Source organism: Hyperolius riggenbachi, chromosome 3 (genome assembly GCF_040937935.1).
Source record: "Hyperolius riggenbachi isolate aHypRig1 chromosome 3, aHypRig1.pri, whole genome shotgun sequence".
NCBI lineage: Eukaryota > Metazoa > Chordata > Amphibia > Anura > Hyperoliidae > Hyperolius > Hyperolius riggenbachi.
The window spans coordinates 440,308,525-440,321,056 of NC_090648.1; the positions used below are offsets into that span (position 1 = coordinate 440,308,525).

The following is a 12,532-nucleotide window of genomic DNA, read 5'->3' on the forward strand; positions in this document are numbered from 1 at the left end:
ATCCTCCTACAGTTCTGACCTCTCCTGTATGTTTAGACACTTGGAACAATGAGGAGCTGCCGGTGTGAATGAGGTTAAAGAGCAGCCAGGCATTGTGACCAGAGTCCAGATCCACTGCAGACAGTTTGGTCACCAGATATCCGGCACTTGTAGATTTTGGGATCCTCTGTTGTACAATGAGATCCTCAGAGTGCTCTGGATACAGCAGGGAGGGGGAGTTGTCATTTGTATCCAGAATGAATATACAGACAGGGACAGTAGACGATAACTTTGGTGACCCAGAATCCTCTACTTTTATGGTGATCTGTAGAGTCTGGATGTGCTCATAGTCAAAGGAACGCTGAGCATATATGTCACCAGTATTAGAATTGATGTAAACAAAGGAGGATACAGAGGATCCATCTATCTGGCTCTCCACTATAGAGTAAACCAGATCAGAGTTATCACCCTCATCTGCATCAGTAGCAGATACTGTACATAGCAGAGTCCCCGGATCACTGTTTTCCTTAATGAAAGCATTATAAGTAGTCTGTGTAAATGCCGGTGCATTATCATTAACATCAGACACCCTGAGAATAATGGTGGTCTTACTGGACAGAGCAGGAGACCCCAAATCAGTAGCTGTCAGCTCAATAATATACTGTGATATCCTCTCTCTATCCAGATTCCCATCAGTGACCAGGGAGTAATGATTTTTATTAGTTCTAATTTTAAATGGAAAATAGGGAGAAACCTCCAGTCTGACCTCTCCATTTTTTCCAGAATCTCTGTCGCTTACAGTGATAAATCCCACAACCGTCCCTATAGGTGAATCTTCTGGTATTTCATTTGTTAGTGAAGAGAATGAAATTTCTGGTACATTATCATTCACATCTTCTATTTCTATCTGAATCTGGCAGTTCCCTGTTAGCCTTGGAGATCCCTTATCTACAGCCCTGACTGAGAGCTCATAAAAATTCATTAATTCAAAATCCAGAGAATCTCTTATAAATATTTCTCCACTCTTTTGTCTTAAATCAAAATATTTTTTAGCAGAGTCAGTGGTGTGACCATCAAAATAATACTGAATTTCCCCATTCACATCCTCATCTAGGTCTGTTGCATTCAAAATTAACATAACAGTCTTTAAGGGGATATTTTCCTTTATGCTTAATTTATACACTGATTGGTTAAACACAGGTGGATTATCATTAACATCTGACACTGTTATTGTTACATGACAGGAGCCTGATCTAGCTGGTTCTCCACCATCTATAGCTGTGAGAATAAGATGGTGATCTGATTTTTCCTCCCTATCCAACACCTTCTCTAATATCAGCTGAGGGATGACAATTCCATCTTTACGATTCTTCACAGACAATGAGAAATAGGGGTTTGAGTTTAATATATATTGACTTACACCATTAACACCAACATCCAAATCCTCAGCGATCTCTAAGGCATATTGAGTACCTGGACTTGTAAACAATTCTGTGATCTCAATAAAATGATCTTTAACTGAAAATGTGGGAGAATTATCATTAATGTCCAGAATCTCTACATCTAATCGAAACAGCTCTGAAGGATTTTCAGCCACCACCACTAAATGCAGCAAACAGCTCACACTAGATCCACACAGGCTCTCCCTATCAATCCTGTCATTTACAGTCAAGCCTCCATTGTCCTTATTTACAGCAAAATATCTTTGGTATTTGTCAGATGATAAATGTAACCTGCGCTGGGCAAGCTCTGCCTGTTTTATGCCCAGATCCTGAGCTACATTTCCTAGCCATGTCCCTGGATCAGACTCCTCCACAATAGAATAACGAAGCTGCCCAGAGACACAGCCCCAGCTACACAGGAGAAGGGAGAATGCTACTTGCCATTTCCAACAAAGAGAGCAGCCTCTGATGTCCATATCTCACAATGTATCCTCTTGGTATGTGATGTGACATAGATCCTTTGTAATCCACAATGCTTGCAGTAGATTAATTCCTGTTTTTACCCCTTAAAACACAATCCATCCGCAGAGACAAAGATCCACGGCATTCTGTTCTGTGTGCTGCAGCTCTTCTTTGTGTGTGAGAGAGGAGATGGGAGGGTGAATCACTGAGCCAGGGGGAGGAGAGCGCACTGCTAGCCTGCACCTATCTTTCAATGAAGCTAAGTATGACAAGCTTGCCCTCTTCTGGTCAATTATGTGAACTTCACGTAGAAAGGAATAAAGGAAACCCAGTTAATATACTATATACTGAACATGATCATATAAAGAATATACGTGACTTTGGTAGTAGCTAATATACTACCTTGAATTTTTTTGTATATCTGTAAAGCTGCAAATTTTTGTAAGCAATCTTTTTTATGCTATATTCTCAAAAGTTCTGGAAAATCAGTTCAACAATTCTGGCAAAGATATTGTGGATTATATTAAAATAATAAACGTATTGCTTGCTAAACATTATATTTTTAATATTAAATATGGAAGCATTACACTGAAGAATGTTTTAATGGCAATTATAAAGGAAATATTTATTATTTGTATATATTTTAATAAGATGTAACTCAATATTAATTCAAAGTGTTGATTGAAACCTGTAGTGACAAGGATACTGGTGTGTTATTTGTATTCCTTTTAAGAGATGCAAGTTCCCTGGCTGTCCTGATCCTTGGCTTCAGTACTGTTTGGGTCACATGCCTGCTACAAGGTGTGGTGGGCAGCAAGGTGGCATAGTGGTTAGCACCCTCCCCTTGCAGTGCTGGATCCCCGGTTTGAATTCCTCCGGGCACTCCGGTTTCCTTCCACATCCCAAAAACACACAGACAATTTGATTGGCTTCCCCCTAAAATTGGCTCTAGACAACGATACATACACAGACATTTGACTTTTGGATTAGGTAGAGGGTTGGATTGTGACCCCCTCTGAGGGACAGTTAAGTGACAAGACAATATAATTTGCACAGCACTGCGGAAGATGTCGATGCTATATAAATACAAAATAATAATAATAATAATAATAATAATAATAATAATACACGCATGCAATGAATGGAGTCACAATTCCTAATTGCTATACTTAATCTGGGTCAGTGGGTCAGGAGGTGTTATAGGAAGGTAATCAGTACAATAGCCAGACGAATACTATTCTGCAAAAGGATGACAGTAGCTGCGCATTCCAAATTTCGATTAGTACAGATTGCTTCTTAATATTTTCTACAGTACAGAGGAGTGAATATATTTACTTTTAATTAAAGTACTGCAACACCTTCTTGTCAGCCTGAAGACTTTATATACTTATTTAGTCTATTATATGTCTGAAGTCAGTTCTTAAGGAGCTATTTGCATGTTTTGGTGTGATGAAGGTACCAAATCATTCCTCCCTTATAGCCTTGAAAAGGCTCTCACATAGAGATGCACAATATCATAGGAAGTGCAGGTATAAATATCTAGAAAATGGTGGGTTTTTGAGACCTGAAGACCTGGAGCTGCTACTCTGTTCAAGCTGTGTGTTTTCTTGTTCCTCAATCCCATAGCAAGTCCATCATTCAACTCAGACTGACAGAAAGCAATAGACTCTCACTGTCCGTGCCATATCATTACATGCGCACAGACAATATGTGACAGATACTTTAGTATCTGTAATAAGTAACCGATGATTTGAAACTATGCAGAAGATAGTAAGATCTGTGCATTTTCAGCTAAAGGCCCGTACACATGCCTGACTTAAGGCAGCTAATAACGACTGCCTCAGCCGATAATCAGGTGTGTGTACGGCAGCCTGCGACCCCCGATCTGTGAGCAATCCGACGGCCTAATCTACTCACTGCCAGCGATGCCGATCTCCGGCTGATTTCATTTGCACTGCTCCCCCACACGCGGTGTGATGTCTAAAAATGGCCCGAACCTACGATTTTCGGTTCGCAAGCCGAGTTCGCGAACTTCCGCAAAAGTTCGTTCGCAATAGACTTAAATGGGAAGGCGAACTTTGAAAGCTAGAAACATTTATGCTGACCAGAAAAGTGATGGAAAAGATGTTTCAAGGGGTCTAACACCTGGAGGGGGGCATGGCGGAGTGGGACACATGCCAAAAGTCCCGGGGAAAAAAATTTGGATTTGATGCAAAGCGGTGTTTTAAGGGCAGAAATCACATTGAATGCTAAATTGCAGGCCTAAAGTGCTTTCAAACATCTTGCATGTGTATACATCAATCAGGGAGTGTAATTAGAGTACTGCTTCACACTGACACACCAAACTCACTGTGTAACGCACCGCAAACAGCTGTATGTGTAGTGACGGCCGTGCTGGACTGGAGCGCACCATGGCCAGAGTGCAGGCCGTGGTGGTTTTCAAGCCCATATGGTCGCCGGGCTGTGGTAGCTCAATGATAGAACAACAGTGACTTTCAGGTAGGTATATGCAGTGATGGGTATTATAATGTGCACCTGTCACAAACAGACAGGTACCGGACAGGCTCAGTGACACTGCGTGCTCTCATGTAGGTAGGTGGGTGCACTGAAGTGAACAACAGGTAGTAGGTATATGCAGTGATGGGTATTACATTGTGCACCTGTCACACACAGACAGGTACCGGACAGACTAAGTGGCACTGCGTGCTCTCATGTAGGTAGGTGGGTGCACTGAAGTGAACAACAGGTAGTAGGTATATGCAGTGATGGGTATTACATTGTGCACCTGTCACACACAGACAGGTACCGGACAGGCTCAGTGACACTGCATGCTCTCACGTAGGTAGGTGGGTGCACTGAAGTGAAAAACAGGTAGTAGGTATAAGCAGTGATGGGTATTACATTGTGCACCTGTCACACACAGACAGGTACCGGACAGGCTCAGTGACACTGCGTGCTCTCACGTAGGTAGGTGGGTGCACTGAAGGGAACAACAGGTAGTAGGTATATGCAGTGATGGGTATTACTTCGTGCACCTGTCACACACAGACAGGTACTGGACAGGCTCAGTGACACTGCATGCTCTCACGTAGGTAGGTGGGTGCACTGAAGTGAACAACAGGTAGTAGGTATATGCAGTGATGGGTATTACATTGTGCACCTGTCACACACAGACAGGTACCGGACAGACTCAGTGGCACTGCGTGCTCTCACGTAGGTAGGTGGGTGCACTGAAGTGAGCAACAGGTAGTAGGTATATGCAGTGATGGGTATTACATTGTGCACCTGTCATACACAGACAGGTACCGGACAGGCTCAGTGACACTGCATGCTCTCACGTAAGTAGGTGGGTGCACTGAAGTGAACAACAGGTAGTAGGTATATGCAGTGATGGGTATTACAATGTGCACCTGTCACACACACACAGGTACCGGACAGGCACAGTAACACTGCGTGCGCTCACGTTGGTGGGTGGGTGCACAGTGAACAACAGGTAGGTATTTTTATTATTATTATTGATTTATAAAGCGCCACCATATTCCGTGGTGCTGTACAAAGTAAGAAACAAACATGGGGTACATAATAAAGACAATGGTGTACACTAATATACAAGATACATAATTAGTGACAAAATACAAAAAAGGATACAGCATACAGAATACAAAATACAGAATTGGTAATGACAGTGATAAAAGTAACATGATGAATAAAATGTATAATGATTTCCAAGACACAAAAGGGGGAGAGAGCCCTGCCCTTGCGAGCTTACAATCTAAAGGGAATGGGGGGAAACAAGAGGAGGGGTAGTATATGATAAAATATATAAAGGCAATGTGTTTTAGGATACCTAGTAGAAGTGAAATTTGGTCTTAGGACAAGGGAAGTGGCCTAAGGTAGCGCATATGCTTGTCGGAACAAATTAGTTTTTAGAGAGCGCTTAAAGGTAACAAAGGTTGGCGAGTGATGGATGTGTTGTGGGAGGGCATTCCAGAGAAGGGGTGAAGCGCGTGCAAAATCCTGTAAGCGTGAATGTGAGGAGGTGATTCTAGAGGAGGACAACAGAAGATTGTGTGCAGATCTGAGATTGCGATTGGGTTTGTATCTGGAAATTAGTGAGGATATGTACCGGGGAGAGAGATTGTGGAGAGGTTTGTAGGTTAGGGTTAGGAGTTTGAACTGGATCCTCTTGTTAATTGGCAGTCAGGTATATGCTGTGATGGGTAATGTGCACCTGTCACACACACAGGTAGTCACTGAATGTGCTAGACCGGGCAGTGGCACACACAGTGGGAATTAGCAAGGCTGTCTATGCAACACAAGTGTCAGTGGGACACACACACAAAAAAAAATAGATCACAAGAACAAGATTAGCTCTCAAAAGAGCTGTTGAGGTGTGCTTTTTTAGCAATAACAATCAGCCAGGAGCAAGCTAACAAGCCTACAAGAGACTAACTTAGCTTTCCCTATGAGAGTCTGCAGCAGCTATCTCTTCTCTAATTACTGCACGCACACGAGTGAGTCCAATGCCTGACGCTGCCTGCCTTTTATAAGGGGGGGGGTGGGGCTCCATGAGGGAGTGTAGCCTAATTGGCTACAATGGCCTCGATTCATAAACAGCAGTGCGATAAAAAAATCTTGTCGGGAAAATACCGCACTCGGTATTTTCCCGGTCTGTGTGCTAATTCATAAAGATTTCCCCAGCTGCCCTTGGAGGTCGGTAAACAGGGCCGGCCTTAGGTTTCACAGCGCCCTGAGCGAAACCTGATTTTTGTGCCCCCCTTCATCCTCTTCACGCATGTGCACACACACACGCAGGCCCATATGCAATTCACCTCTTCTCCTGAGATATCTCCTAGGACAGTGGTTCCCAACCTTTTTGACGTTGTGGCACATCACGTCAAATGCTCAGATCTTTGTGAGACGTCACATATGTATAGGAAAAATACTATTAATAACCACGAATGGATGGAAAGAGTGCATTATCCTAAATATACTTAAAAATAAAGGCTAGAACCTTTCAGAAATATTAATAAAAACAATCAGTGAGACAATTAGCTGCCCCCCCCCCCCACCTCCCCCATTTAGAATGATAGCACAGCATCGACAATTTGCACCACGCGTTATAGCCGCAGTGCGCCCCTCCCCCCCAAAAAAACCTCCCCCTGATCTCATGTGTGGGTGCCCTCAATATACTGTAGGTTGCCAAGCGTAGGTGCCCCCAGTATAGGAAGTCAGTTGAAGGTCTCCTGCGCCCCCCTAGGTAGCCAGGTGTAGGTTCCTCCGGTATAGGTAGCCAGGCGTAGGTGCCTCTAGTATAGGTAGCTATGTGTTGGTGCCCTCAGCAAAGGTAGCCAGCTATAGGTTCCCTCAGTATAGGAAATCAGGTGTAGGTGCCCTCAGTATAGGTAACCAGCTATTAGGCGCCCCCTTGGAAGCCGGCGCCCTGAGCGACCGCTCTGGTCGCACAGGTCAAAGGCCGGCTATGTCGGTAAATTACCGCAGCCCATTGAGCGGTAGAGTAGAGCAGTGTCTCGATCCTCTCTTTGTCCTGCAGAAATGAATCACACAGACGGCTCTCTCTGGCTCTCTCCACTGATGACTCAGACAGATGAGTCACACAGTCTTTCCCTGCCTGCTAAATGACTCACACAGCTGGCTCTCTCCACTGATGACTCAGACAGATGAGTCACACAGTCTTTCCCTGCCTGCTCAAATGATTCACACAGAGGGCTCTCTGGCTCTCTCCACAGATGAATCAAACAGACTTCGGCTCTCTGCACTTTTGCATTCATTAGAGCTGTCAGAGCTGTCGGTAACTTGTTAAGACCTCACCAGAGGTGTCGGTAACTACCGCCAGGCTTACCGCTTGTTGCAAGCTTTATGAATTGACATTTGCTGACAATTTACTGACATGTGTTGTCGGTAACTGCAGCCAAGTCGGTAATTTATCTCCCTGGTCGGTAATGTCAGCTTTTCATGCGGGAACAGCTTTTATGAATTGACATTTTGCTAAGTGGTCGGTAAAGTCTGCTGTTTTCAGCATTACCGCATGAGGTAATGCTTTATGAATCAAGGCCAATGTGCCTGCTGAGTATGATGTAGAGGGTCAAAGTTGACCCTCATGATGCACTATGGGGGCGAACCGAAGTTCCGGAAAAGTTTGCGGTTCTCCGCGATCGCGAACCATGGAAGCTTGCTGGGAACCGTTCGCCGGCGAACCGCTCGGGCCATCTCTAGTGATGTCACAATCATGCCACTTGTCGTCCCTCTGTCATCCCCCACATAGCACATAGACATGCGTGGGTGAAGCCTGGCCCAATGATATCATCCAATGGGATTAGGTCCTGATCCCAGACAGGCAACATCCATCAAAGGTGTGTACGCTCCTTAAAGAGAATCTGTATTGTTAAAATCGCACAAAAGTAAACATACCAGTGCGTTAGGGGACATCTCCTATTACCCTCTGACACAATTTCGCCGCTCCTCGCCGCATTAAAAGTGGTTAAAAACCATTTTAAAATGTTTGTTTATAAACAAACAAAATGGCCACCAAAACAGGAAGTAGGTTGATGTACAGTATGTCCACACATAGAAAATACATCCATACACAAGCAGGCTGTATACAGCCTTCCTTTTGAATCGCAAGAGATCATTTGTGTGTTTCTTTCCCCCTGTTCTCATGCACTGAAGTTTCAGGCTGCTTGTTTCTTCCTGCAAACAGCTTTGCCCTTGTCTGTAATTCTTCAGTATGTAAAAGCCCAGCCAGCTCAGAGGACGATTTATCCAGCTTGTAAAAGATAAGAGAGAAGCTGCTCTAATCCTAAATAACACACAGGCAGTGTGCATAGAGGGGCCTGGGAGGGGGATTTTATAGCAGAACCACAACACTGAGGAACTTGGCAGCCTTCCAGACACAGGCTGACAAGTCTGACAGGGGAAAGATACATTGATTTGTTACAGCGACAGTGATAGTATAAAGTGCTGCAGTAAGCCAGAACACATTAGAATAGCTTTTTGAACTTGTAGGATGATAAAAAACAGGATGCAATTTTTGTTACGGAGTCTCTTTAAGGCCTCTTGCACACTGCAAGCAATTCAGGTTCAGATTCCGCTTTTTAATCTGTTTTTACTTCCGATTCAGATTCAGATTTGCAGTTTGCTCCTTGCACACTGCAAATCTGAATCTGAAACGGAGGTAAAAACTGATTAAAAAGCGGAATCTGAATCTGAATTGCTTGCAGTGTGCAAGAGGCCTTAGACCTTGAAGCAGTTAGGACTGGTTAGAAGCATTTTAAGCAGGGATCAGCATACTTTGTAGTTGGTTTACTGTCAGTACAGGTAAAGTGCCAACTAATACTGTAAATACTAGAGGTGATATGCCTATTTATATATTTTTATGAAATAAATATTTTTATTACCATTTTACCTCACCCCTTACTTATATTCTTAAATGAAAAGACAACTGAAGTGAGCAGAATATGGAGGCTGCCATATTTATTTCCTTTTAAACAATACCAGTTGCCTGGCAGTCCTGCTAATCTATTTGTCCTAATATTTAGCAAGCTTCTATTACTAAACATTACCTCTGATGATGAGCTTTTACGTCACATTACGATGGTTTAAACCAAGACTAATAAAAATATCTACCGCAGTATAACACTTACTATAACAAAATACTCTCTACGTAACACATTGAAATAAAGCGACAAATTATCAGCATAAAGAATTAAAAAAAAAATAGCAAGAGGACAATACAATATTTAACCTGCATGAAAACTGTCACCCACGTGATTTCCACTACCATTACTATTTTCCCCTCATATTTCTGCACCACTCAGTATAACGCAAATCCTGATTATTTACGGAAGATGTTATTCTGTCTACATACAGGATTAACACGTAATGGAAGAAAATAGTAGCGGAGGAATATTATCTCTCACCTTGCTTGGATCATTCATGCTGCTGACAACTGAGTTGGTATCGGCATCTTTAACCAGTTCTCTTAACTGTGGAAAATCCAGAGACTGCAGGAAAGCAGAGTCACGTTGCTGTGGGGCTGGGGGCACGTTAGTTTGGTAACATTGTCCCTGGGCTCCTGGAGGGACCATCCTGACTTCCATGTATTTTAGGGTTCCATCTGTGTTCAGGTACAGAGCCGGCTGATACTGATCCATGTACGGTTTGGACTCAGATCCAGTAAGAAAGCAGCAGCTGCTGCTGTAACCATAACTTTCCTTCCTCAGACATCTCACCAGCAATATAATAAATGTCACAAGCGAAACTAAACTGATCGCCACAAGGGAAACTATTAAATATAAAGTCATATCTGATGATGGTTTTGAATTAGTCAATATACTGCCAGATTTGGGCCTCTCTACTACCACCTCATCTGCTATACTGACCAGCACAGTGACTGTAGTAGATAATGGAGGATCCCCATGATCACTGATAGAGATGACAAGCTGCTGCTCTGTGTTTTCTGTTTCCTGCAATCCTCGTACAGTTCTGACCTCTCCTGTATATTTAGACACTTGGAACAATGAGGAGCTGCCGGGGTCAATGAGATTAAAAAGCAGCCAGGCATTGTGACCAGAGTCCAGATCCACTGCAGACAGTTTGGTCACCAGATATCCGGCACTTGTAGATTTCGGAATCCTCTGTTGTACAATGAGATCCTCAGAGTGCTCTGGATACAGCAGGGAGGGGGAGTTGTCATTTGTATCCAGAATGAATATACAGACAGGGACAGTAGATGATAACTTTGGTGACCCAGAATCCTCTACTTTTATAGTGATTTGTAGAGTCTGGATGTGCTCATAGTCAAACGAACGCTGAGCATATATGTCACCATTATTATTAATGTAAACAAAAGAGGATATAGAGGATCCATCTATCTGGCTCTCCACTATAGAGTAAACCAGATCAGAGTTATCACCCTCATCTGCATCAGTAGCAGATACTGTACATAGCAGAGTCCCAGGATCACTGTTTTCCTTAATGAAAGCATTATAAGTAGTCTGTGTAAATGCTGGTGCATTATCATTAACATCAGACACCCTGAGAATAACAGTAGTCTTACTGGACAGAGCAGGAGAGCCCAAATCAGTAGCTGTCAGTTCAATAATATACTGTGATATCCTCTCTCTATCCAGATTCCCATCAGTGACCAGGGAGTAACGGTTTTTAATAGTTCTAATTTTAAAGGGCAAATCTTGCGATATAGCTAATTGTATTTCTCCATTTTTCCCAGAATCCTTGTCTTTTACATTAATATGTCCTACAGCAGTTCCTAATTGGATATTTTCTGGTATCTCATTGTGTATGGAGGTATAAGAGATTTCAGGAGCATTATCATTCACATCTTCTATTTCCACCTGAACCAGGCAGTTCCCTACCAGTCTGGGTAACCCTTTATCTTCTGCTTTAATTGATAATTCATGAAAATTCAATTCTTCGTAGTCTAGATTTCCTTTTACAAAGATTTCTCCACTCTGTTGGTTCAAAGCAAATAACTGTCTCGATGATTCGTCAGTGTGGCTGCTAAAATAATACTGAATATCTCCATTTGCTCCCTCATCCAGATCTGTAGCATTTAATGTTAATATAAGAGTATTTAACAAGAGATTTTCCTTCACTCTGACCTTATACACTGATTGATTAAACACAGGTGGATTATCATTAATATCGGACACTGTTATTGTTACATGACAGGAGCCTGATCTAGCTGGTTCTCCACCATCTATAGCTGTGAGAATAAGATGGTGTTCAGATTTTTCCTCCCTATCCAACACCTTCTCTAATATCAGCTGAGGGATGAGAGTCCCATCCTTACGATTCTTCACAGACAATGAGAAATAAGGATTTGTGTTCAATATATACTGATTAACACCATTAATGCCAACATCCCAATCCTTTGCAATTTCTAAGGCAAACTCTGTTCCTGGACTTGTCCAGAATTCTGTAATCTCAATAACAAAATTATTCAATAAAAATAAAGGAGAATTATCATTAATATCCAGAATATCTACATCTAGGCTATAACGCTCTGAAGGATTTTCAGCCACCACCTCTAAATGCAGCAAACAGCTCACACTAGATCCACACAGGCTCTCCCTATCAATCCTGTCATTTACAGTCAAGCCTCCATTGTCCTTATCTACAGCAAAATATCTTTGGTATTTGTCAGATGATAAATGTAACCTGCGCTGGGCAAGCTCTGCCTGTTTTATGCCCAGATCCTGAGCTACATTTCCTAGCCATGTCCCTGGATCAGACTCCTCCACAATAGAATAACGAAGCTGCCCAGAGACACAGCCCCAGCTACACAAGAAAAGGGAGAATGCTACTTGCCATTTCCAACAAAGAGAGCAGCCTCTGATGTCCATATCTCACAATGTTTCCTTGGTATGTGATGTGACATAGATCCTTTGTAATCCACAATGCTTGCAGTAGATTAATTCCTGTTTTTACCCCTTAAAACACAATCCATCCGCAGAGACAAAGATCCACGGCATTCTGTTCTGTGTGCAGCAGCTCTTCTTTGTGTGTGAGAATAGATGGGAGGGAGAATCACTGAGCCAGGGGGAGGAGAGCGCACTGCTAAACTAAACAGATGTTGCTATGAGGCTGAATGTGCCAAGTCTGACCTC

General features: G+C 42.8%; 1 protein-coding gene and 1 pseudogene across 37 annotated transcripts in view; both read right to left on the reverse strand.

Moving 5' to 3' along the window:
• LOC137564200 (protocadherin gamma-C5-like) overlaps positions 1 to 12,532 on the reverse strand; it is a 669,033-nt gene that overhangs the window by 186,618 nt on the left and 469,883 nt on the right. Inside the window, exon 1 of one of the 37 annotated variants that reach the window (XM_068277726.1) lies at positions 20 to 2,023. The exons of the other annotated variants lie outside the window; for them this stretch is intronic. Coding sequence (XP_068133827.1) covers positions 20 to 1,897 — 1,878 coding nt within the window. The 5' untranslated portion in view covers positions 1,898 to 2,023. Of the gene's footprint in view, positions 1 to 19; positions 2,024 to 12,532 lie in introns of those variants that run through there. 37 annotated transcript variants of the gene reach the window in all.
• On the reverse strand, positions 9,776 to 12,402 carry LOC137560775 (protocadherin gamma-C5 pseudogene; annotated as a pseudogene).